Source organism: Bombina bombina, chromosome 2 (assembly GCF_027579735.1).
Source record: "Bombina bombina isolate aBomBom1 chromosome 2, aBomBom1.pri, whole genome shotgun sequence".
Taxonomy (NCBI): Eukaryota; Metazoa; Chordata; class Amphibia; order Anura; family Bombinatoridae; genus Bombina; species Bombina bombina.
This window is the reverse complement of record NC_069500.1, coordinates 298,872,343-298,897,934: the sequence shown is the minus strand read 5'-3', so window position 1 is coordinate 298,897,934 and position 25,592 is coordinate 298,872,343. Positions and strand designations below refer to the sequence as shown.

The 25,592-nt window shown below is 38.9% G+C and overlaps 1 protein-coding gene across 1 annotated transcript in view; it reads right to left on the bottom strand.

The window, feature by feature from the left end:
• Window positions 1–25,592, bottom strand: part of PRDM6 (PR/SET domain 6) — a 282,147-nt gene that overhangs the window by 7,347 nt on the left and 249,208 nt on the right. Inside the window, exon 6 of the mRNA XM_053701612.1 lies at window positions 18,531–18,707. Coding sequence (XP_053557587.1) covers window positions 18,531–18,707 — 177 coding nt within the window. The remainder of the gene's footprint in view (window positions 1–18,530; window positions 18,708–25,592) is intronic.

The window sequence follows — 25,592 nt, the reverse complement described above, 5'->3', positions numbered from 1 at the left end:
GTATTGCTGATTGTTTATTAGAAAACTGATTAGTTAGTGGATCGGTGTGCCAAAATATACTACCTTTTACTGCTTGATAAACTTGGAATGAAGGCATTTAGTACTTTTTTTAGGACTTTAGTGTTATTGGGTAGGACTGTAAAATAAAACTTGTGATTTAATTTCAGCCATATTATGTCACGGCTTTAATAAACTATTTTAATGGAACTTTATTAAGTTGCTTAAAGAAGAATATGGGGTAGTTAATCTAAAGAATAATGTGTGGAAATAGCAACCATGTATTCATCCTGCTAACATCTATCATTATAAACACACACACACACATATATATTTATACATATAAATTAATAAATATAAATAAACAAACACACATATCACACATCACACAAACATATATATATTCTTTAATAAAAGTGAAATCTAGAAAATCCAAAACACTAGGAAAATAAGACAAAAAAAACTGAATCGTGTACAGGAGAAATAACTCTATAGCAATAAAATACACATTTTTGACACGTTGACCTCTAAACCTCTTTAATTAATTACTAAAATCTATTTACAGAACATCCAGAGAAAATCAATATCATAAATTCCATTTTTTTTTTACCTTACTCTGTCCATTCTTCTAGCAGTTGTGTAATGGGAACTATTTACTACAACATAATATAGACAATCTTTTAGTAAAGTGAACCCTTAAAGGTATGTTTAGGTGGAAACTAGTCTTTTAAAAATTCATTCAGAGGCTCTCTCTCTACTAGGGAATAGACATTTACTATACAATTGTTAAATTTGTTTATTTTATAACTGACTGTTATTATTTTTACTATATTTTCTGTCTTTGAATCCAATAAAATAAAAGTATATGCTTGTTATTTTAACCTTGTTTACGGGCACTAAATTGTATAAACCTTTACTAAGCTGTTTTGTAATTTCATGAGATAGTAGAAGGGTATTTTAATATCATAAACATCTAAATTGAAAAATGCACAGGAGGAAAACAAGACATATTAATTTCATTGTGGACGTTATTTTTAACTTTTAAATTATAACACAAACTTGTAGTTGTAGTCTGGGAAACTGATTATAATTAAAGTGACATTAAACCAAAACATTTTCTGTCAAGATTCAGATTGAGGATACAATTTTAAACAATTTCACAGTTGACTTCTATTAAGGAAGTTGCTTTTGTTCTCTTAGTATTCTTTGTTGAAGGAGCAGCAATGCACTACTGGAGCTCGCTGAACACACTGGGGGCATCACAAGATGTATATATGTGCAACCGCCAATCAGCAGCTAGCTCCCAGTAATCCATTGCTGCTCCTGAGCCTACCTAGGAATGATTTTTAACTAAGGATACCAAGAGAATTAAGCAAATTGGATAAAATATTTAAATGGGAAAGTTGTTTAAAATGTCATGCTCTGTCTGAATCATAAAAAAAAAATTGGGTTTCATGTCTTTTTATCCCAATAAAGAACATCACTGCCACAGTTTCTGTAAAACTAGCAAACTGAAGTTTATTTAAACTATTTATTAAACTTCAAAAACTTACATTTTCACTTATAAAGGGAAGCAGATCAATTCACCCCTGCCATGAGTGTCAATGGTTGGAAATTCTAGAGTTTAATGAAAAAAAGACAAATGTGTTTGGTTTATTATTTTAATATATACACTAATTTAGAAAAACATAGATTTTAAATGTTTTATGATGATGGTAAATAAATTAGTCCAAAATTTAGGAAATCTCGGGCATGGAAAGAGACATTTGTGCTACACAATTTATGCTTCTGAAACTTCAGCAAAATTGTTTGCAACATAAAAATAATTTTGCATCTGAAAGGGGACATTAAATAAAAAAAATTCTGATTCACCTAAAAGATGGGTTTTTGAAATACAATATATACAGTGGGTATAAAAAGTCTACACACCCCTGTTAAAATGTCAGGTTTCTGTGATGTAAAAAAATGAGACAAAGATAAATCATTTCAGAACTTTTTCCACCTTTAATGTGACCTATAAACTGTACAACTCAATTGAAAAACAAACTGAAATCTTTTAGGTAAAGGGAAATAAAAATAAAAAAATAAAATAATATGGTTGCATAAGTGTGAACACCTTTTTATAACTGGGGATGTTGCTGTGTTCAGAATTAAGCAATCACATTCAAAATCATGTTAAATAGTAACAGTAATAGAGTCAGTACACACCTGTCATCATTTAAAGTGCCTCTGATTAACCCCAAATAAAGTTCAGCTGTTCTAGTAGGTCTTTCCTGACAATTTGTTAGTCGCATCCTACAGCAAAAGCCATGGTCCGCAGAGAGCTTCTAAAGCATCAGAGGGATCTCATTGTTAAACGGTATCAGTCAGGAGAAGGGTACAAAAGAATTTCCAAGGCATTAGATATACCATGGAACACAGTGAAGACAGTCATCATCAAGTGAAGAAAATATGGTGCAACAGTGACATTACCAAGAACTGGATGTCCCTCCAAAATTGATGAAAAGCAGAGAAGAAAACTGGTCTGGGAGGCTGCCAATAGGCCTACATCAACATTAAAGGAGCTGCAGGAATATCTGGCAAGTACTGGCTGTGTGGTACATGTGACAACAATCGCCCATATTCTTCATATGTCTGGGCTATGGGGTAGAGTGGCAAGATCGAAGCCTTTTCTTACAAAAAAAAACATCCAAGCCCGGCTAAATTTTGCAAAAACACATCTGAAGTTTCCCAAAAGCATGTTACAAAAGGTGTTCTGGTCTGATGAAACCAAAGTTTAACTTTTTGGCGAAAACAACACTGCATATCACCAAAAGAACACCATACCCACAGTGAAGCATGCTGGTGTCAGCATCATGCTTGGGTCTGTTTTTCTTCAGCTGGAACTGGGGCCTTAGTCGAGGTAGAGGAAATAATGAACAGTTCCAAATACCAGTCAATATTGGCACAAAACCTTCAGGCTTCTGCTAGAAAGCTGAACATGAAGAGGAACTTCATCGTTCAGCATGATAATGACCCAAAGCATACATCCAAATCAACAAAGGAATGGCTTCACCAGAGGAAGATTAAAGTTTTGGGATGGCCCAGCCAGAGCCCACACCTGAATCCAATTCAAAATCTGTGGGGTGATCTGAAGAGGGATGTGCACAGGAGATGCCCTCGCATTCTGAAAGATTTAGAGTGTTTTTGCAAAGAAGAGTGGGCAAATCTTGCCAAGTCAAGATGTGCCATGCTGAAAAAATCATACCCAAAAAGACTGAGTGCTGTAATAAAATCAAAAGGTGCTTCAATAAACTTTTAGTTTAAGGGTGTTCATACTTCATGCAACCATATTATTTTATTTTTTTATTTTTATTTCCCTTTACCTAAAAGATTTCAGTTTGTTTTTCAATTGAGTTGTACAGTTTATTGGTCACATTAAAGGTGGAAAAAGTTCTGAAATGATTTATCTTTGTCTCATTTTTTTACATCACAGAAACCTGACATTTTAACAGGGGTGTGTAGACTTTTTATATCCACTGTACATATATATATATATATATATTTATTTATTTATGTGCGTGTGTGTGTATAGTTTTTAAATGGAGCTCCTGTTGGTTTCAAAGTCAGATTAAATAGCTTTAAAGTGATAGTAAATCCTAGTGTTCTTGAAATGCTAGGATTTACCACTTACCAGTACAACAAATAAATGTGACTTTCAGTCATGAAGCATACCATAAGTTCCTTTATTTGTCTGCAGCACTCACCGCACTGAGCGCCCCATGCCGCCCACAGCAGAACGCTATTTTTCGCTTATGTGACGCTTAGCCAAAAGCGTGTTAGCTATCCGACATATTGCCAACTGGACCACACGGCTATTGGCTAAGAGGTGGAAACGTCACCTCATTGAAAAAATAATGTTCTGCTGTGGGCAGGCTAAAGCGCTCAGTGCAGCAAACGCTGCAGATAAATAAAGGAACTTTCAGCATGAAGTATTTTATACTTCATGACTGAAAGTCCCCTTTATTTGTTGCACTGATAAATCCTAGCGTTTCAGAAACGCTAGGATTTACTATCACTTTAAATATATTTTTTCATGCAAAAATATATGCAAATATATATATATTTGTTTAAAAATATATATTTTATTTTTTTCAGTTTAAATCCACTTGAATTTAAAGGTAAATTATCTAATTATTCCTTTTAACGTGGAGAATTTAAAACCTTGAGTACTGTTTAACAATGAAAAAAAGAAAAGCAAATATATTGGAAAAAATATATGTGACATACATTTTAAAACATATTTATACATTTACAAATAGTATTTCTACGTTTCATATCTGAACCTATGTATTTCATGGCTAGAAATCTACTTCTATGGTGCATTGGTGATATTTGTCATTTGTAGGTAAATTATTTCATTGATAATTTATTGAAGACCCCCAAATCTACACAATTCAGAACTATAAGGTTGAACTGGTTTATCTAGTAGTTGTGTCTGACACAATTAACTTTGCTATAGTGGTCTCCAACCAATTATGAGTATGAGTGGCTTACCAGAGGGGGGAAAAATAATGTATATTCCCATTGCAGGAACTTGCTAATGATGTTATTCCTCCTACCTTTCCAACCTCACTATTTTTGTGGAACATACACACAACATCTGCAGCTAATTTTGAAAGGTCAAACGAAGGCACAAAAAAGGATATTGAATGGCAATGGCTCCTTGTTGATTCAATCTGTTGTCTAGATTATTTAAACTCAATTTGATAACTAATGGAAAGGGATAATTGGATCCCTTAGATCAGTAATAGCTTATAAATGAAAAACAAAACAAAATGTATGCTTAACTGATAAATGTTTTTCTTTCATGGTGGTTGTATGTATGTATTGGGTACTTGTAAAGCGCAGCTAATCACCCGTAAGGGTCTCAAGGCGCTGCTCATTTTATCAACCTCGGAAGGATGAAAGGCTGAGTGGACCTACAAACCATTACTTTTGGGATTCAACTCCTGGCCAGTAGCAGGAGGCAAAGATACTCAACATCCAACAAGCCTTTAATCCCTCTTACCTTTCTGGTATCCCAGTCTAATGTATAGCTGAGAAAAAGAGACAAATAGAGTAGTAAGAAAAGAAAAAAAATATGGATGGGTCTCATAGCCTCTTACCATCATGGAATAAATTAATTTATCAGGTTAGCATAAATGTTGTTTTCTTTCATAAGCAGGTGAGAGTACACAAGTCATTACTCTTGGGATCTAATACCCAAGCTGTGGAGTCCATGAGTAAATGGGTGTGACAATAATTAAAGGCAGACACATATTTTTCAACCATTAAGACTGTAGGACGTTCCTTTCAAAAACTATCCCAAAAGAAAAGTGAGTAAAGAAGATCAAGTTTCTGCTATGTAATCTACATAACAGAGACCTCATTTTAAAAATGGCCCCAAACTGGAACTAATCTAGTAAAAATAACTGTAAAAATTCTGGTAAAAAATGTCCTGCTTCCAATAAAGCCATACTGAATAAGAACTTTAACCAGAAAGCTAAAGAAACAACTGTAGTCGTCTGACTCATAAGTGGGCAAATTATTATTATTTTTTTTAATGATTTTTATAGGGGAGATTATGACAATACGCATTTTACAGATTGCGTTAACATTTGAAACAGAGGAAAACATTTGTAGTACAAGTTAAAGTTAAGCGTTCAAGATACATCAATGAGTAATCCCAAAAACCCACTACATACAAAATTATACTATCATTTTTGTAATATAATCATGTACCCCTAAATAAGCTACTGTGCTAAAAATAAGAAGTATATTCCCTTGGGTGAATAGTGGCCTCTCTTGGACCACACTAAATAATGTAGTGAAATATAGGAGAATAAAATAATTAAAACAATGCCACTCACTTTGGAGATATATCATGTTCATAAATACCTAGGGGATTAGATTACTTATACTCTTACAAAGTATCCATATATTGCTGTATAAGCCCATTTACATGAAAACATTTTCTATCCAGTAATAATAATGGATAAATCTTAAAAACTAGACATATTAGATGCCTATGGAAAGAGTGAAGCCATTCTAGTCATGCTTTAGGAGATCCAGATCCAGACACCAACACAAAATGTCAATGTACCAGAGAAATACATTGGGTAGGAATTTCTTCACCACAACACACTGTAAGTGACCCAGTAGTAGCCAGGCATATTTGAGTAAATTAGTTACATGGTACCCAGAGTTTCCACACAATCTTAAAACTGCATGACCCAGGAAGATATCCCCTAGACAGCAGTAAGGAAAGAGTTAGAACATATAACAAATTGTAAAAGATGTCCAAAGTCAGTAAAAGTATTTAACAGCGTGTTAACATATTTGCCCAAGTTCACAGAGAAATATCAAACTGACAATCGTCTGTGACGGCATCAGAATGAGGCTCCCATAGGACCCTATGGAAGAGCGCACTTGTGAGTGCATTATTGTGCACTGGTATTACAAAGTGGAGCAATAATATCACTTGCATGCAAGCGATATTTAGTGCTACACTTGTAATATAGCCCTTAGATTATTAATCAAGAGTTCAATCTCTAAATCATAAATTTGATAGGCCTGAGATAAAAGAAGAAGAAGGATAATGACTCAATGGTAAAAGCCAAAAATAAAAATTTAACATTCAGTTTAGGACTGCATAACCAGTTCTGCCTTATCAAGCTGAAGCAAACAGAATTATTGATTAGCAAAAGTACTTGATGATAACTATGACTCTGTAGGTACAACAGATGAAGTAACAAAAAGGAAAGCTAGATGAAATACCAATTAGAAGTCTTCAGAAACTGAGATTAAATATTCCTGGTTCTGGTAAAGCATCTGAAAAAGAGAGGATTAAACAAAAAACATAAGGTCTAAAAGTAAACTAAGTCATGTATACACAAACTGGTATAACACACTTTAAACGAGAAACCCTTCTCCTAGATAAAGCAATAGTACCCTAAAGCAATCCGCCTCACAATTCATTCCTTGAAGGTGAAATGCAGAAAGAGAACAGATCTCAGTTCAAGTCAAATTCAAGTGACTTCCATTATTGGTAAAGAAACTACAGGATCATCTCTGCCACAGCAGTGAACTTGACCTACTAGAAAAACAGAGACAAGTATCTCATATTCATAAAAAGCCAAGTCTGAGAAGAAAGAAGATTGTACAAAGTACAAAGATATTAAATGGAAACCTTGCCTGCTGGGGAAACAAGCTTTTTGTGTCAAATCCCAGACTGCACCCCAATCAAGAGACTGGTGTCAGAAGAAAATATTGACCAAAAACAAAACTAATAAAAAATGTCTCCTGAAAACTGGAGTGGAGAATAGACCACTAGGACAAAGACTGTTTAACAGGAGTCCAAAATGATTACGAAGAAAACGGATTGTAATCCCTGCATTAAGAAAATAGCAAGCTAAATTGTTAAGGCTAATATAGAACATGCAAAGGTACAGACAGATAAACAATTCACCCAAACTTATATACATAGAACAAATAATGGAAGAAAGAACAAGCTGTTTGAACTTGGATCTGCATTGATCCATAACAAAAGTGTCATGGTACAGTCTACAAAGACTCTCAGAAATGAAACTCATAACTGTGGAAAAATAATTTTCTGAAAATTGATTCTCCTTCCATGCCTTCAAAGAACAACAGAAAACTGTTTTTAAAAACAGAGAAAACAAAATCTAAATGAAAATAGATTCTATACTTGAAACTATACCAACACCCTGAGGTGTTTATGCAAAATTCTGGGAGCTATAGTAAGTTCCAAAGGAAGAACCACAATCAAAAAACCTTTGTCTTGAAGGACAAAATTAGTAACTGGTGGTGGTCATAACATAGCTTTAAAGGTCATAACGTAGCTTTAAAATGAATAATGACTGAAATGTTGATCAGTTGATCCAAAAGAAGCTGCATATAGGCTTCTTACATATCTGTATCAGGATAAAGTTCTGATTATCATAAAAGCATAAATTATGCTTACCTGATAATTTCATTTGCATCTGTATGGGAAGAGTCCACAGCTGCATTCCTTACTTGTGGGAAATACTGAACCTGGCCACCAGGAGGAGGCAAAGACACCCCAGCCAAAGGCTTAAATACCTCCCCCACTTCCTCATAACCCCAGTCATTCTGCAGAGGGAACAAGGAACAGTAGGAGAAATATCAGGGTGAACAAGGTGCCAGAAGAAAAAATTTCAAATTTAGGGCCGCCTATCGGAGAGCACAGGCGGGAGCTGTGGACTCTTTCCATACAGATGGAAATTAAATTATCAGGTAAGCATAATTTATGTTTTCCATCTTAATATGGGAAGAGTCCACAGCTGCATTCCTTAATTGAGGGAAACATATACCCAAGCTCTAGAGTACACAGAATACTAACGGGAGGGAAGAAAGAGAGGCGGACCCTAATCTGAGGGCACCACACTCTCAAAACCTTTCTCCCGAAGGCTGCTTCAGCAGAAGCAAAAACATCAAACTTGTAAAAGTATGCAACGAGAACCAGATAGCCGCCTTACAAATCTGATCCATAGAGGCCTCATTTTTGAAGGCCCAAGAGGAAACCACTGCTCTCGTAGAATGAGCCGTAATCGTCAGAGGAGGCTTATGTCCCACCATTTCTATGCTAAACAGATGACACTCCTCAGACAAAAAGATAAGGAAGTCGAAGAGGCCCTCTGATCCCTTCGCTTCCCGGAAAAGAGAACAGAGAAAGAGGTTTGTCTAAATTCCTTCGTGGCCCGAAGATAGAACTTTAAGGCACATCCAGAAATATGTTGTAAACGTTCCTTCGATGAAGAAGGATTAGGACATAGGAAAAGAACCACAATCTCTTGATTGATGTTGCAAATTGACACAACATTAGGAAGAAAACCTAACTTGGTTCGTAGAACAGCCTTATCGGCATGAAAATCCAGATAAGGATGGACGCATTGTAAGGCAGCAATCACACATACTCTGCATGCAGAAGCAATAGTCAGTGGAAAAGGAACCTTCCAAGACAACAATTTAGTGTCTACTTCATGCATAGGCTCCAACGGAGCCCGTTGAATAACCTTAAGGACAAGATTTAAACTCCAAGGAGGAGCCTTAGATCTAAACACAGGTGTGATCCCAGCAGAGACTTAACAAATGGCTGTACATCTAGAAGCTCTGCAAACCTGTTGTGCAGTAACATAGACAAGGCCGAAAACTGCAACACAGACTTGCAGAAAAGCCCTTCTCCAGTTAATCCTGGAGAACAGAATAAATAGGTCCTCCACACCTTATGATAGATGAGATGAGCAAACAGCTTATGAGCTTGAATGAGAGTAAAAATAACTCTCTCAGAAAACCCTCTCTTGGCTAGGACTAAGCGTTCAATCTCCACGCAGTCAGCCTCACAGAATATAGACATTGATGAACAGAGACCTTCGTCAGCAGATCCCTGCGACAGGGTAACTTTCACGCAGGAGATGATGACATCCCCACTAGATCCACGAACCATATCCTTCGCGGCCATGGCAGAGCAGTCAGTATCACTGACGCCTGCTTAACTCGAGCCACTACACTAGGAAGTAGTGGTAATGGTCGGAAAGGATAAGTTAGATTGAACCTCTAAGTCACCGCTAATGCATCTATTAGCTCCGCCTGAGGATTCCTGTACCTCGACCCCTATCTGGGTAGTTTGGTATTGAGACGTTATAAGATCTTTCTCTTGCAAATCTCTGCAAACACTCGGGATGGAGAGACCATTCACCCGGATGAAAGGATTGTCTGCTGGGGAATCCGCTTCCCAGTTGTCCACACACGGAATGTGAATAGCTGACAGAGAACAAATGCGGGTCTCCCCCACACCAGAATCCGAGATACTTCCCTCAAAAATAGGGAGCTTCTTGTTTCCCCCTGATGGTTGATGTAAGCCACCAAGGATATATTGTTTGATTGGAATCTGACTAACTGGAACGAACCCAGCAGAGGCCAAGCCTTCAGAGCAAGATCCAAAATGAGATCAGGAAGGAGACCAGATGCCCTGTGCCTTCCTGGCACCCCAGATGGCTCCCCATCCAGACAGACTCGCAACCGTAGTCACAATCACCCAGGATGGTCTTGAGACGGACGTCCATCAGGACAAGTGATCTGGACAAAACCACCAAGAGAGCGATTCTCACGATTGGTTGTTCAGTGAAATCTGTTGAGACAGATCCGAATAATCGTCATTCCACTAGTTCAGCATGCGCAGTTGCAACAGTCTGAGGTGAAACCTGGCAAAGGAAATGATGTCCAAGCTGGACACCATTAGACCGATCACCTCCATACACTGAGCCACAGATGGCCTTAATGAGATCTGGAGGGCAAGACATGTTGAAGCTAGCTTGCAATGTCTCTGGTCTGTTAGAAACATTCTCAAGTCTATGAAGACTATTATAGTACCCAAAAATTCTACCCTGGTACTTGATACAAGAGAACTCTCTCTAGATTATCTGCCATCCATGGGATCGAAGAAGACAGAGGAGATATTCCGAATGGTCCACTCTTCGAAAAATTTCTTTAGCTAGACCAAACAGAAGGGCAATAAACTGGAAGTGCTGGCCGAGGAATGTAAACCTTAGGAACTGGAAGTGGTCCTTGAGGATTGGTACGAGAAGGGATCATCCTTCAGATCTATCAAGGTCATGAACTACCCCTCTCAAATGAGGGGAAGAATGGACCTTATTGTTTCCATCTGTAACAAGGGGACATTTAAAAACCTGCTTAAGCACTTTAGGTCCAGAATCGGACGGAAAGTTCCCTCCTTCTTAGGGACCATGAAAAGGTTTAAATAGTATCCCAAACCTCTCACTGCGATAGGCACCGGGACAATAACTCCTAGAGGACAGATCCTCTAGGAGTTATTGTCCCTCCTTTCTGGTCAAGAAGACAGGAGCAATCTGCCCTTGGGTGGCTGAGACTTAAACCCTATCTTGTAACCCTGAGCTATGACCTCCAGGACCCATGGATCCTGCATGTCCCTGAACCAAGCAACTGAAAAGAGCAACATACTGCCCCCTACACGATCCAGAAGAGGACTGGGGACCGCCCATTCATGTCAACGTAGACTCGGCGGGCTTTTTGCTCTGCTTGGATTTATTCCAGGACTGAGCCGGCTTCCAAGAGCTCTTAGTTTGCTCTGGCTTAGCGGAGGACTGCTGACATGGGCTTTATCAGAACGAAAAGAACAAAAATCGTCCCTTAGAAAAGTTCATATACTCTTGCGGTGGGAGGGCACCCTTGCCCCCTGTGACCGTGGAGATAATTGAGTCCAGGACTGGACCAGACAAAATCATTCCCTTAAAGGGAGGGAAGAAATCTAGACTTAGAAGTCATATCCGCAAACCATGACTTCAGCCAGAGTCCGACGGGCCCCAACAGAAAAAGCTGAAGCCATAGCATTTAAGCGAATAAATTGCCTAATAGCAGCACCGATAAAAAAAATTAACAACCCTCAAGGCCGTAAATCTTTTCTGAGTAACATTGAGGGGATCCTCCACCCTGATCAAATCCTATGAGTCACACCAGAAGGTAGTTTCTCCAGTAACCGCGGCAACAGCCGCCGCCGGTTGAAACAAATATCTTGTATGTTGAAACATCTTTCTTAAAAGAGTTTCCATCTTTTATCCATGGGCTCTTCAAACAAAGAACTATCCTCAAGCGGGATAGTAGTACATTTAGCAAGGGTGAAGATAACGCCATCCCATTTAGGGACGGAACCTAACAATTCCGTTGAGAGTCCAGGACCGGGGACAATTCGTTAAAGGGAGAAGAGGGGAAAAGGAATCCAATCCTGTCCCATTCATTCTTAATAATGTTCACTATCTAACAGGAGCAGGGAAGGATAAGGTACCACCCTGTCCTCAAACTCTATCCAATTTAGGAATTAAAGGTTCATCAGGCAATTTGACCTCTGAATTCGCAAAAAACTTCCTTTAGAAGAAAGCGCAAATTCCTAAACTAAAGTCTGCTTCCCCCACAGCCGGAGGTTTAGAGGCAGCAGACTCCGACCCAGAATGTTTATACTCTGAAGTCTCAGAAAGAACTTCATCCTCGGATAACCCTCAGTTAAATCCAATAAATTATTGGATGTACTCTGGGAAGGAGTGCAATATGTCACCTTTCGCTTGCGCTTAGCAGGGCAACGTACAGCATTAAAGGCCACAGACACCACCGTCTGAACTGCGCAGTAACTTCTGGTGAAAAAAGGCCCCCTCCAAATGGAGGATCAGCAATGCTATGGGAAAACTGCATGTGTAGAGATATAAGAATGTGGGGTACGCACCTCACTGGACGACAACTCCTCAGAGGTGGATGGCTCAGTGGTATCAAACATGTTTGATATTATCACATTATCAAGGCATATGGAACATAATTGAGAGGGTGGAACAAAGGCCTCCTCACCATATAAACAGGAATTACTCATTAGAAATAGAGGGAGTGCCCTCTAAAGTAACAGAATCCTCCATGGCTAGTGCAATACCTGGAGAACTAGAGAAATAAAACATCTTATTTTATTAAAAAATAAACGGCACCCTTATACCCCAATGGCTGGGGCACTCACCACCTCCTATGACCCAGACAGTACAGAGATTTATGACTCCTCTCTGATAGACACCCGGTCAGGAAAAACGGGAATGAATCACATGGTGCACAATGCAGGACCGTCCCTGCATCTCCGGACTCTAACTTTCATCCATGATCTCACTGAGAGGCTGACAAGACTACTTAAAACTACAGTCCCATCTCGAAGAGTACTACCCTCCATAAGAGACTACTCCGAAATCTTCTAACACTTCTCTGCCAACCTCCTGTGACGAAAGGCAAAAAATGACTGGGGTTATGAGGAAGTGGGGGAGGTATTTAAGCTGGCTGGGGTGTATTTGCCTCCTTCTGGTGGTCAGGTTCAGAATTTCCCACAAGTAAGGAATGCAGCTGTGGACTCTTCCCATATTAAAATGGAAGCATCTTACCTACAGATGACAAATCTGAGGAGTCTTTGTGATGCATGGATCCTCAGCGGTGGTCCTCGCCGGTGTGGAGGATCCTTTTCATGTGATTGTCCGTCGCACACTGAAGATTTAATGCAAGGTACCCCATATTTATTGGGGTACCTTGCATTCCTTTTGGCTGAAATTTTTAAATCAGCCAATAGGATTTCAGTAGCTCTAATCCTATTGGTTGATTTAAAAATGTTAGCCAATAGGAATGCAAGGTACCCAAAATTGAATGCGGTACCTTGCATTCAATCTTCCGTGTACGACAGACATCGGATGCAGAGAAGCCTCCACTCCGCCGAAGACCACGGCTGAGGATCCACGCATCGGGGAAGACAGTTCCGCACTGCGCCGCCCCTCCTTCGTTCTGGATGAAAATAGAAGATGATAGAGCCACCTGGAAGACGACCTTCTCCGCGGGACTTTTAGGAAATAGTGAGAAATTATTTGGGGCTTAGTTTTGGGCTTTTTTTTTATTTTTTGGGGTGGCTTTTTTTTTTTAAGATTAGTGTTTTTTGGGCTGGAAAAGAGCTGATTGCCCTTTTAAGGGCAGAAAAGAGCTGAATTACTTTTTAAGAGGAAATGATCATACAAATGCCCCTTTAAGGGTATGGGTAGTTTAGGTTTTTTTTAGTGTTAGTTTTTTTTTATCTTGGAGGTTTGGGTAGGTGGGTGGGTTTTACTGTTAGGGGGATTAAGTAATTTTTTAATGTAAAAGAGCTGTTTAACTTAGAGCAATGCCCTACAAAATGCCCTTTTAAGGGCTATTGGTAGTTTAGTATTAGATTAGGGGGTGTTTTTATTTTGAGGGGGATTTTTTAATTTTATAGGGGTATTAGTTTAGGTTTAAATTTTTTATTTTGGATAGCTTTGTTTATTTTTAGTTTATTTGTATTTTTTAAACATAGACTGCCCTCAGGGCTGGCTTATCGCCTAGTATGTATATAAATGAGTACAGTATAACATGCTCCATAATGTACTTAGAAAAACACAGACAAAAAAATACAAGACCACCAAAGCAACTTTATTGTTCAATTTGAATATACATAACAGTAAATAAATAATGTTGCAATATGTAACAGGGACTTTATGAATAAATATTGTAAGAGAGAAATATGAAAATAAAAGCCCTATTTGTGATTTAAAAAGAAGAACAATTGTATATACAGGTTGAAACCCCTGTATCCAAACAGCTTGGGACTGGAAAAAGGTTTTGAATTTAGGAATAGTTTTACCTTTGCATCTGTAAAATGGGACAGTTTGGAGATCGGATTGTGACCAAGTGTAAACAACAATATCTTATGTCATTTGTGTAATATTTACATGTCACAATTTGCTTATACATGCAACTTAAAGGTAGTTTTACAGAATTGTAATACTTTTGTATACACAGTACAGTTCTGTAATCAAGAAGGCAATAGTTATTGTTTAAAATAAATATAGACTATCATTTACATTTTACAACAAAAAAAAAAAAAACAACAACACCAAAGAGACAAAAACATATGAATGAAAAAGATTTGATTTCTGAATAATTCTGGATTTGGAGATTTGTACCTGTATATATATAATTTACAATATAAACCTGGTTTTTAAAAGTAGTAACTTACCCCCTACTGCAGGTATAGCACAGGAAAAAGGGACACAGGGGTAAAATAAAACAAGCTAGGCCTCAATGATACAGTTCAAATGGCGGAATAGCACTTTGGAAAAACTGCCAGCTGTTTAACAGCGTTGTTCAACTGCCAAATAAAATGAACTGTCAAAAGACTAACTGAATATGAGCATGCAAACCCCCCCCCAAAAAAAACAATAGCATAAAAGAAAAATAGGAAAGCACCAGTGTGCACTAAACTATATAATACAATATATATATATATATATATATATATATATATATATATATATATATATATATATATATATACATTTAAAAAGGGGCTGTTATGCACATTCAGAAAAACTGAAGCATGTAAACCAGTGTTTTCCAAACCCAACCCCAATCCTATCAGCCAATTGGAATTAAGGTAGGAAAAATCCCATTGGCTGATGCAATCAGCCAATAGGATTGACCTCGCATTCTATTGGCTGATTGGAACAGCCAATAGAATGCAAGCTCAATCCTATTGGCTGATTGGATCAGCCAATCGGATTGAACTTAAATCCTATTGGCTGATTGCAAAAAGCCCTTTTAAGGGCTATTTGTAATTTAGTATAGGGTAGGGAATTTTATTATTTTGGGGGGCTTTTTTATTTTGTTAGGGGGATTAGATTAGGTGTAATTAGTTTAAAATTCTTGTAATTGTTTTTTCCGTAATTTAGTTTATTTAATTTAATTGTAATTAATTGTAGGTAGTTTAGGTAATTAGTTTAATTATAGTGTAGTGTTAGGTGTAATTGTAATTTAGGTTAGAATTTATTTTACAGATAAATTTGTACTTATTTTAACTAGGAAGTTATTAAATAGTTAATAACTATTTAATAACTATTGTACCTAGTTGAAATAAATACAAAGTTGCCTGTAAAATAAATATAAATCCTAAGGTAGCTACAATGTAACTATTAGTTATATTGTAGCTATCTTAGGGTTTGTTTTATAGGTAAGTATTTAGTTTTAAATAAGATTAATTTATTTAATTGTAGTAATTTAATTTCATTTTAATTAAATTATATTTAAGTTTGTGGGCTTAGACTTAGAGCTAGACTTAGGTTTAGGGGTTAATAAATTTAATATAGTAGCGGCGACGTTGGTGGTGGCAGATTAGGGGTTAATAAATGTAGGTAGGTGTCGGCGATTTTAGGGACGGCAGATTAGGCATTAATAAAATTTAACTAGTGTTTGCAAGGCGGGATTGCGGCGGTTTAGGGGTTAATAAATTTATTAAAGTGGCTGCGATGTCCGGTCGGCAGATTAGGGGTTAAATAATTTTATTATAGTGTTTGCGATGTGGGGGGTTAATATGTAGTTTATGGGTGTTAGTGTACTTTGTAGCACTTTAGTTAAGAGCTTTATGTTACGGCGTTAGCCCATAAAACTCTTAACTACTGAGTTTTATATGCGGTAGGAGTCTTGCCAGGAGAGGGTCTACCGCTCACTTTTTCAGGCGATCGTAATACCGGCGTTAGGCAAATCACATTAAAAAGATAGGATACGCAATTGACGTAAGGGGATTTGCGGTATACTAAAGTCGCAGAAAAAAAGTGAGCGGTAGACCCTTTCCTGCCTGACTCGTAATACCAGTGGCGTTAAAAAGCAGCGTTGGGACCCCTCAACGCTGCTTTTTAACTAGAGCACAGGTGAAACAATCAGCTCACCCATCAGCTGATTATTTCACCTGTGCTCTAGTTAAGATATAATGAATATCTGGCCTGAGTAAGGGTCCCGAGGACTGGGTTTGGGAAACACTGGTGTAAAGGATGCCTGGTACACGCAACAAATCTAGGAGCATAGCCTCATAGTGCTGGTAGAAATAAAATAGCTGGTACACGCTAAAGAAATATGTGAGCGCACAAAGAAATAAAATCACAAAGAGTACCTCTCAAACAAGATTAAAAAATCATATAAAACATATATACCTGTATACTAATATGATATGTAGTCTAGAAAGATGGTATATGTCTGTATAATAGAGATATGTAACACCTGGCTATGATGCACTTCAAAATTAGTGTACCTGCTAATAGCCTGTGGGCTATGCAAGTGCGTGAAATGGCTGCACTTACCTCAGATGCACCCGCTCTACTGTGCTTACAAGTTGCAGAAAAGACTGCTTCCAGTAGAGAGTCCATTTAGTGCAGTACCAGCAACAGCAGAGGATAACCAAAAGAGTACAATGACAAGCCAACAGGAGGAGGCTAGGGGACAAGTCCCCGCAAAACCTTTGGTAGGCTAGTGATAAACTACCACAAGAGAATACCATTCCCTGTCTAAGGAAGGGTCCCACAAAGGTCTGAGAACACCTGTTCGCAAAGAAGCTGGAGCATCTAATGTTTTTATTTTCTTCCTGTAGAGTCAAAGATAAGACTAGGATGCCAGAGTGGTGAGAGGGATTAAAGGCTTGTGGAGTGTGGGGTATCTTTGTCTCCTACTAGTGGTCAGGAGTTGAATCTCATGAGTAATGACTTGTGAACGCTCACCATCTTTTGAAAGAAATATTATTAGCATAATAATATTAGCACATTGTGTAACCTGGTTGACAAGGCAATAGAGGGGTTCCAGAAAAAAATTAAGGGCACTACATTTGGAAATTAATTTTATACAATTTCCTCCTAACATTTCTCTTACTATCACAGGAATGTATAGTGTCCATGCACTTTGTTGAAGAGACATAATATATATATATATATATATATATATATATATATCCATATCTGGAGTGCAGTCTTCAAAATTGTATTCACCAAGTCAATGAAATAAACAATTCCAAAAAAAAAGACTCCGTAATCATAAAGAGCTCATAATTCCATTATATTTTTACACACGGCAAACATAGTGTGATCCCTTTGTTTGGCATGTGAACAAATATAATGGAATTATGAGCAATGTATACACACCCATACACACATAAGTAATGATACAGAAAATATTTTTATTTAAAAAAATATCAATTTTGCATCTGTTTCTATTCTGCAGCAGATGTTTCTATTTTACAGCAAACATAACAGTAATGGCACTTACTATTAAACTACATATTATGGGAGGCTTTATGTTTTTAGATCAAAATTACATTATTTTGTTCATGCACCTCTGATATAATATAATACAATATAATATAATATGCTTATTATAAATACACTCTAAATCAGTTTGTTATATTAGAAAGTTATACCCCTATCAATTCTGCTAATAGCTATAAAATGTGCCAATTCCAATGACATTATTATGAGCACACGTAAGTCATATTAGTATAAGGGCATGAAATAGAAGCACTGTATTTTGGAATGCCCTTTGGGCACATAACTTTATATAAAGTCATTGATGTCATAAAGAAATGTTTGAACTTTATTTAGGATATAATTCATGATAGTAAAACATCCTATAATAGGCAAATTATTATTGGAGTATGATACCAATAAAGTAAACACGTAACAACATTTGTGTTTCCACACTACTGCAAGAGACAAGATCAGGAGAGGCGGAATAGCATGAAACACAACAAAAATTTTTTTTTTAAAAAGTCTTCAGTAATTGATTGGTAATTATGTAGTAAACATTAATAATGAGTAATATTATTTGCACTGTACGTATTTATACTTTTAGAGAAGCAAAGAAATGACAACAAAAGTCAACTTTATTGTCTGATGGTTTATGATAGCCAAATAACTATCAATGGCATTTAAAAATAGTTCAAAATGTTGCACTATGCACTAAACAACTTTGGTGACATGGGGATAATGAGTTGTACACTGTGAGGTTTTATAACCTTTAGGATGAGACTCTAGTTCTTTATTGGGTAGAACTTGTGAAATTACAAATGAAAAAGACCTGGTTCTTTGGCTACTTACTTAAATGGCTTTTCCCCTGTATGTGTCCGGATATGGTTATTTAATGTGGTTGCGCCAGCAAAGGCTCTTCCACAATAGCCACACTTGAAGGGTCTATCACTGGAGTGCGTGACAACATGGTTCCTTAATTCTGATGGTTGGGAGAAAGACTGGGAACAGTGTCCACACTGGTAAGGCCTAAAATAAAGAAAAACATAATTGGCACAGTTCGGTGTGGTCTCACATAAAATACTAAATAGAAATATTATTTAACTGGAAACTTGACAATTGTCTCACTAAAGAAGGTTATATAGTAACATAGTAGATGAGGTTGACAGAAGACAGAAGTCCATCAAGTTCAATCTCTACAAATCCTACTTGATTTACAATAAAAGCTCCAATTTTGCTTAAGCTAATCCTATTAAAAATGTGACCCATTTAAATCTCTGACTTATGCTTCTAGCTAGAAATGTATCTAAGGTATTTACATTCACTACCTCCTTAGGCACAATTTGATTGCTCTGACATTGAAAAAAAACGTTTAAGTTTCTGGCAATTAAGGGCTCGATTTATCAAAGCCCTACGGCTGCAAGTTCCCACAATAAATTGCTTGCCGTAATTTAACAAGCAGCGATTACCAGACCGCCGCTTCCCTAATCTCTTTGCCACCTCTAAGGTGGTGAAATTCAATCTCCGCGATCTAGTCCGACCGAGGAGATTGACAGCTCCTGCCCGCGCGTGATTGGCTGTGCGCGGGCAGGATTGCACGCAAGCGCAAAATTGCGCTCCTGTGTAATGGTGATTACCTGCGGGTAAATTCGCTCCGCCACAGGTGAGCTGAGGCGCACAGGGGCGTGTATACGCGCCCCTGTCCGCCTCAGCTTTGATAAATCTAGCCCTAAATCTCCTTTCCTCCAGCCTTAAATTATGACCTCTTGTCACAAAGAATTGCCTTGGAATAAACAGAGCTTATTTCTATAAAGTAAGGTTGACAGACTATTTGTGCTTAATTATATTTTGAACACATCTCATAAAGATCAACTATTTAAAGGACCACTAAATGCAGTATAATTGCATAATTAGCAAGTGCATAATAAAAAGACAATGCAATAACACCTACTCTAAATTTCAAATAAGCAGTAGATGATTTTTTTTCTGCCAAATTTATTTTTGCTCTTATTTTCCAGTCCCCTTGTATCATGTGACAGACATCAGCCAATCACAAACTAGTATACATATACTCTGTGAGCTTGTGCAAATGCTCAGTAGGATCTTCTTTCCCAGAAAGTGTGAATATAAAAAAACTGTGCAAAATATGATAATGGAAGCAAATTGCAAAGTGTCTTAAACCTGCATGCTCTATCTGAATCGTAAAAGTTTATTTTGACTTGAGTGTTCCTTTAAAGCAATGTAGTTAATATTTAGCTGGGGTTTTCAAAGTCAAAGATGGCGGGCCTCTCCTCTGATAATATATGTTACTTTAATTTTTCTTTTTAAAGAAATTTATAATTAGTTTTACTTAGGGTAAATTACATCTGATCCAGGGTTCACACACAGCTCTCAAACTGATTCTGCGTCTCATTGGTGTTTAAATCTGCACTTTTTACTCCTGTGTTAAATGCAAGTTACTGATCAAGACAACAAACACAGAATCTAAACAATTTGGAACTCAGTGCCTTTCTTTACATCTCACTCTTATTCCTCAACTACATGGCAAGTGTGATGGTTGGCTTCTAAAAAATGCTCTTTGTTTTGACAAAGTCACCTGCTGCTTGTGGTTTCTATAGTATAGTGAGAAGAGTCACTGCTCCTGCACTTCCCCTTATATGCTCTAACACTTTGAAAACCACTGATAAATAGCCTTTCGCAAAAAGTTTACAATCTAAAAGAAAACATTGACAAGGGTACTTGTTAAAAAAAAAAAACAGAATTTATGTTTACCTGATAAATTTCTTTCTCCAACGGTGTGTCCGGTCCACGGCGTCATCCTTACTTGTGGGATATTCTCCTCCCCAACAGGAAATGGCAAAGAGCCCAGCAAAGCTGGTCACATGATCCCTCCTAGGCTCCGCCTACCCCAGTCATTCGACCGACGTTAAGGAGGAATAATAGCATAGGAGAAACCATATGGTACCGTGGTGACTGTAGTTAAAGAAAATAAATTATCAGACCTGATTAAAAAACCAGGGCGGGCCGTGGACCGGACACACCGTTGGAGAAAGAAATTTATCAGGTAAACATAAATTCTGTTTTCTCCAACATAGGTGTGTCCGGTCCACGGCGTCATCCTTACTTGTGGGAACCAATACCAAAGCTTTAGGACACGGATGAAGGGAGGGAGCAAATCAGGTCACCTAAATGGAAGGCACCACGGCTTGCAAAACCTTTCTCCCAAAAATAGCCTCAGAAGAAGCAAAAGTATCAAACTTGTAAAATTTGGTAAAAGTGTGCAGTGAAGACCAAGTCGCTGCCCTACATATCTGATCAACAGAAGCCTCGTTCTTGAAGGCCCATGTGGAAGCCACAGCCCTAGTGGAATGAGCCGTGATTCTTTCGGGAGGCTGCCGTCCGGCAGTCTCGTAAGCCAATCTGATGATGCTTTTAATCCAAAAAGAGAGAGAGGTAGAAGTTGCTTTTTGACCTCTCCTTTTACCTGAATAAACAACAAACAGGGAAGATGTTTGTCTAAAATCCTTTGTAGCATCTAAATAGAATTTTAGAGCGCGAACAACATCCAAATTGTGCAACAAGCGTTCCTTCTTTGAAACTGGTTTCGGACACAGAGAAGGTACGATAATCTCCTGGTTAATGTTTTTGTTAGAAACAACTTTTGGAAGAAAACCAGGTTTAGTACGTAAAACCACCTTATCTGCATGGAACACCAGATAAGGAGGAGAACACTGCAGAGCAGATAATTCTGAAACTCTTCTAGCAGAAGAAATTGCAACTAAAAACAAAACTTTCCAAGATAATAACTTAATATCAACGGAATGTAAGGGTTCAAACGGAACCCCCTGAAGAACTGAAAGAACTAGATTGAGACTCCAAGGAGGAGTCAAAGGTTTGTAAACAGGCTTGATTCTAACCAGAGCCTGAACAAAGGCTTGAACATCTGGCACAGCTGCCAGTTTTTTGTGAAGTAACACCGACAAGGCAGAAATCTGTCCCTTCAGGGAACTTGCCGATAATCCTTTTTCCAATCCTTCTTGAAGGAAGGATAGAATCCTAGGAATCTTAACCTTGTCCCAAGGGAATCCTTTAGATTCACACCAACAGATATATTTTTTCCAAATTTTGTGGTAAATCTTTCTAGTTACAGGCTTTCTGGCCTGAACAAGAGTATCGATAACAGAATCTGAGAAACCTCGCTTCGATAAAATCAAGCGTTCAATCTCCAAGCAGTCAGCTGGAGTGAAACCAGATTCGGATGTTCGAACGGACCCTGAACAAGAAGGTCTCGTCTCAAAGGTAGCTTCCAAGGTGGAGCCGATGACATATTCACCAGATCTGCATACCAAGTCCTGCGTGGCCACGCAGGAGCTATCAAGATCACCGACGCCCTCTCCTGATTGATCCTGGCTACCAGCCTGGGGATGAGAGGAAACGGCGGGAACACATAAGCTAGTTTGAAGGTCCAAGGTGCTACTAGTGCATCCACTAGAGCCGCCTTGGGATCCCTGGATCTGGACCCGTAGCAAGGAACTTTGAAGTTCTGACGAGAGGCCATCAGATCCATGTCTGGAATGCCCCAAAGTTGAGTGACTTGGGCAAAGATTTCCGGATGGAGTTCCCACTCCCCCGGATGCAATGTCTGACGACTCAGAAAATCCGCTTCCCAATTTTCCACTCCCGGGATGTGGATAGCAGACAGGTGGCAGGAGTGAGACTCCGCCCATAGAATAATCTTGGTCACTTCTTCCATCGCTAGGGAACTCCTTGTTCCCCCCTGATGGTTGATGTACGCAACAGTCGTCATGTTGTCTGATTGAAACCGTATGAACTTGGTCCTCGCTAGCTGAGGCCAAGCCTTGAGAGCATTGAATATCGCTCTCAGTTCCAGAATATTTATCGGTAGAAGAGATTCTTCCCGAGACCAAAGACCCTGAGCTTTCAGGGATCCCCAGACCGCGCCCCAGCCCATCAGACTGGCGTCGGTCGTGACAATGACCCACTCTGGTCTGTGGAATGTCATCCCTCGTGACAGGTTGTCCAGGGACAGCCACCAACGGAGTGAGTCTCTGGTCCTCTGATTTACTTGTATCTTTGGAGACAAGTCTGTATAGTCCCCATTCCACTGACTGAGCATGCACAGTTGAAATGGTCTTAGATGAATGCGCGCAAAAGGAACTATGTCCATTGTCGCTACCATCAACCCGATCACTTCCATGCACTGAGCTACGGAAGGAAGAGGAACGGAATGAAGTATTCGACAAGAGTCCAGAAGCTTTGTCTTTCTGGCCTCTGTTAGAAAAATCCTCATTTCTGAGGAGTCTATAATTGTTCCCAAGAAGGGAACCCTTGTTGACGGGGATAGAGAACTCTTTTCCACGTTCACTTTCCAGCCGTGCGATCTGAGAAAGGCCAGGACGATGTCCGTGTGAGCCTTTGCTCGAGGGAGGGACGACGCTTGAATCAGAATGTCGTCCAGGTAAGGTACAACTGCAATGCCCCTTGGTCTTAGCACAGCTAGAAGGGACCCTAGTACCTTTGTGAAAATCCTTGGAGCAGTGGCTAATCCGAAAGGAAGCGCCACGAACTGGTAATGTTTGTCCAGGAATGCAAACCTTAGGAACCGATGATGTTCCTTGTGGATAGGAATATGTAGATACGCATCCTTTAAATCCACCGTGGTCATGAATTGACCTTCCTGGATGGAAGGAAGGATAGTTCGAATGGTTTCCATCTTGAAAGATGGGACCTTGAGAAATTTGTTTAAGATCTTGAGATCTAGGATTGGTCTGAACGTTCCCTCTTTTTTGGGAACTATGAACAGATTGGAGTAGAACCCCATCCCTTGTTCTCTCAATGGAACAGGATGAATCACTCCCATTTTTAACAGGTCTTCTACACAATGTAAGAACGCCTGTCTTTTTATGTGGTCTGAAGACAACTGAGACCTGTGGAACCTTCCCCTTGGGGGAAGTCCCTTGAATTCCAGAAGATAACCCTGGGAGACTATTTCTAGCGCCCAAGGATCCAGAACATCTCTTGCCCAAGCCTGAGCGAAGAGAGAGAGTCTGCCCCCCACCAGATCCGGTCCCGGATCGGGGGCCGATATTTCATGCTGTCTTGGTAGCAGTGGCAGGTTTCTTTGCCTGCTTTCCCTTGTTCCAGCCTTGCATTGGTCTCCAAGCTGGCTTGGCCTGAGAAGTATTACCCTCTTGCTTAGAGGACGTAGCACCTTGGGCTGGTCCGTTTTTACGAAAGGGACGAAAATTAGGTCTATTTTTTGCCTTGAAAGGCCGATCCTGAGGAAGGGCATGGCCCTTACCCCCAGTGATATCAGAGATAATCTCTTTCAAGTCAGGACCAAACAGCGTTTTCCCCTTGAAAGGAATGTTTAGTAGCTTGTTCTTGGAAGACGCATCAGCCGACCAAGATTTCAACCAAAGCGCTCTGCGCGCCACAATAGCAAACCCAGAATTCTTAGCCGCTAACTTAGCCAATTGCAAAGAGGCGTCTAGAGTGAAAGAATTAGCCAATTTGAGAGCATTGACTCTGTCCATAATCTCCTCATAAGGAGGAGAGTCACTATCGAGCACCTTAATCAGTTCATCAAACCAGAAATATGCGGCTGTAGTGACAGGGACAATGCATGAAATGGGTTGTAGAAGGTAACCCTGCTGAACAAACATCTTTTTAAGCAAACCTTCTAATTTTTTATCCATAGGATCTTTGAAAGCACAACTATCCTCTATGGGAATAGTGGTGCGTTTGTTTAAAGTAGAAACCGCTCCCTCGACCTTGGGGACTGACTGCCATAAGTCCTTTCTGGGGTCGACCATAGGAAACAATTTTTTAAATATGGGGGGAGGGACGAAAGGAATACCGGGCCTTTCCCATTCTTTATTAACAATGTCCGCCACCCGCTTGGGTATAGGAAAAGCTTCTGGGAGCCCCGGCACCTCTAGGAACTTGTCCATTTTACATAGTTTCTCTGGGATGACCAAATTTTCACAATCATCCAGAGTGGATAATACCTCCTTAAGCAAAATGCGGAGATGTTCCAATTTAAATTTAAAAGTAATCACATCAGATTCAGCCTGCTGAGAAATGTTCCCTAAATCAGTAATTTCTCCCTCAGACAAAACCTCCCTGGCTCCCTCAGATTGGGTTAGGGGCCCTTCAGAGATATTAATATCAGCGTCGTCATGCTCTTCAGTAACTAAAACAGAGCATCCACGCTTACGCTGACAAGGGTTCATTTTGGCTAAAATGTTTTTGACAGAATTATCCATTACAGCCGTTAATTGTTGCATAGTAAGGAGTATTGGCGCGCTAGATGTACTAGGGGCCTCCTGAGTGGGCAAGACTCGTGTAGACGAAGGAGGGAATGATGCAGTACCATGCTTACTCCCCTCACTTGAGGAATCATCTTGGGCATCATTGTCATTATCACATAAATCACATTTATTTAAATGAGTAGGAATTCTGGCTTCCCCACATTCAGAACACAGTCTATCTGGTAGTTCAGACATGTTAAACAGGCATAAACTTGATAAGAAAGTACAAAAAACGTTTTGAAATAAAACCGTTACTGTCACTTTAAATTTTAAACTGAACACACTTTATTACTGCAATTGCGAAAAAACATGAAGGAATTGTTCAAAATTCACCAAACTTTCACCACAGTGTCTTAAAGCCTTGAAAATATTGCACACCAATTTTGGAAGCTTTAACCCTTAAAATAACGGAACCGGAGCCGTTTTAAGCTTTAACCCCTTTACAGTCCCTGGTATCTGCTTTGCTGAGACCCAACCAAACCCAAGGGGAATACGATACCAAATGATGCCTTCAGAAGTCTTTTATCAGTATCAGAGCTCCTCTCACATGCGACTGCATGCCATGCCTCTCAAAAACAAG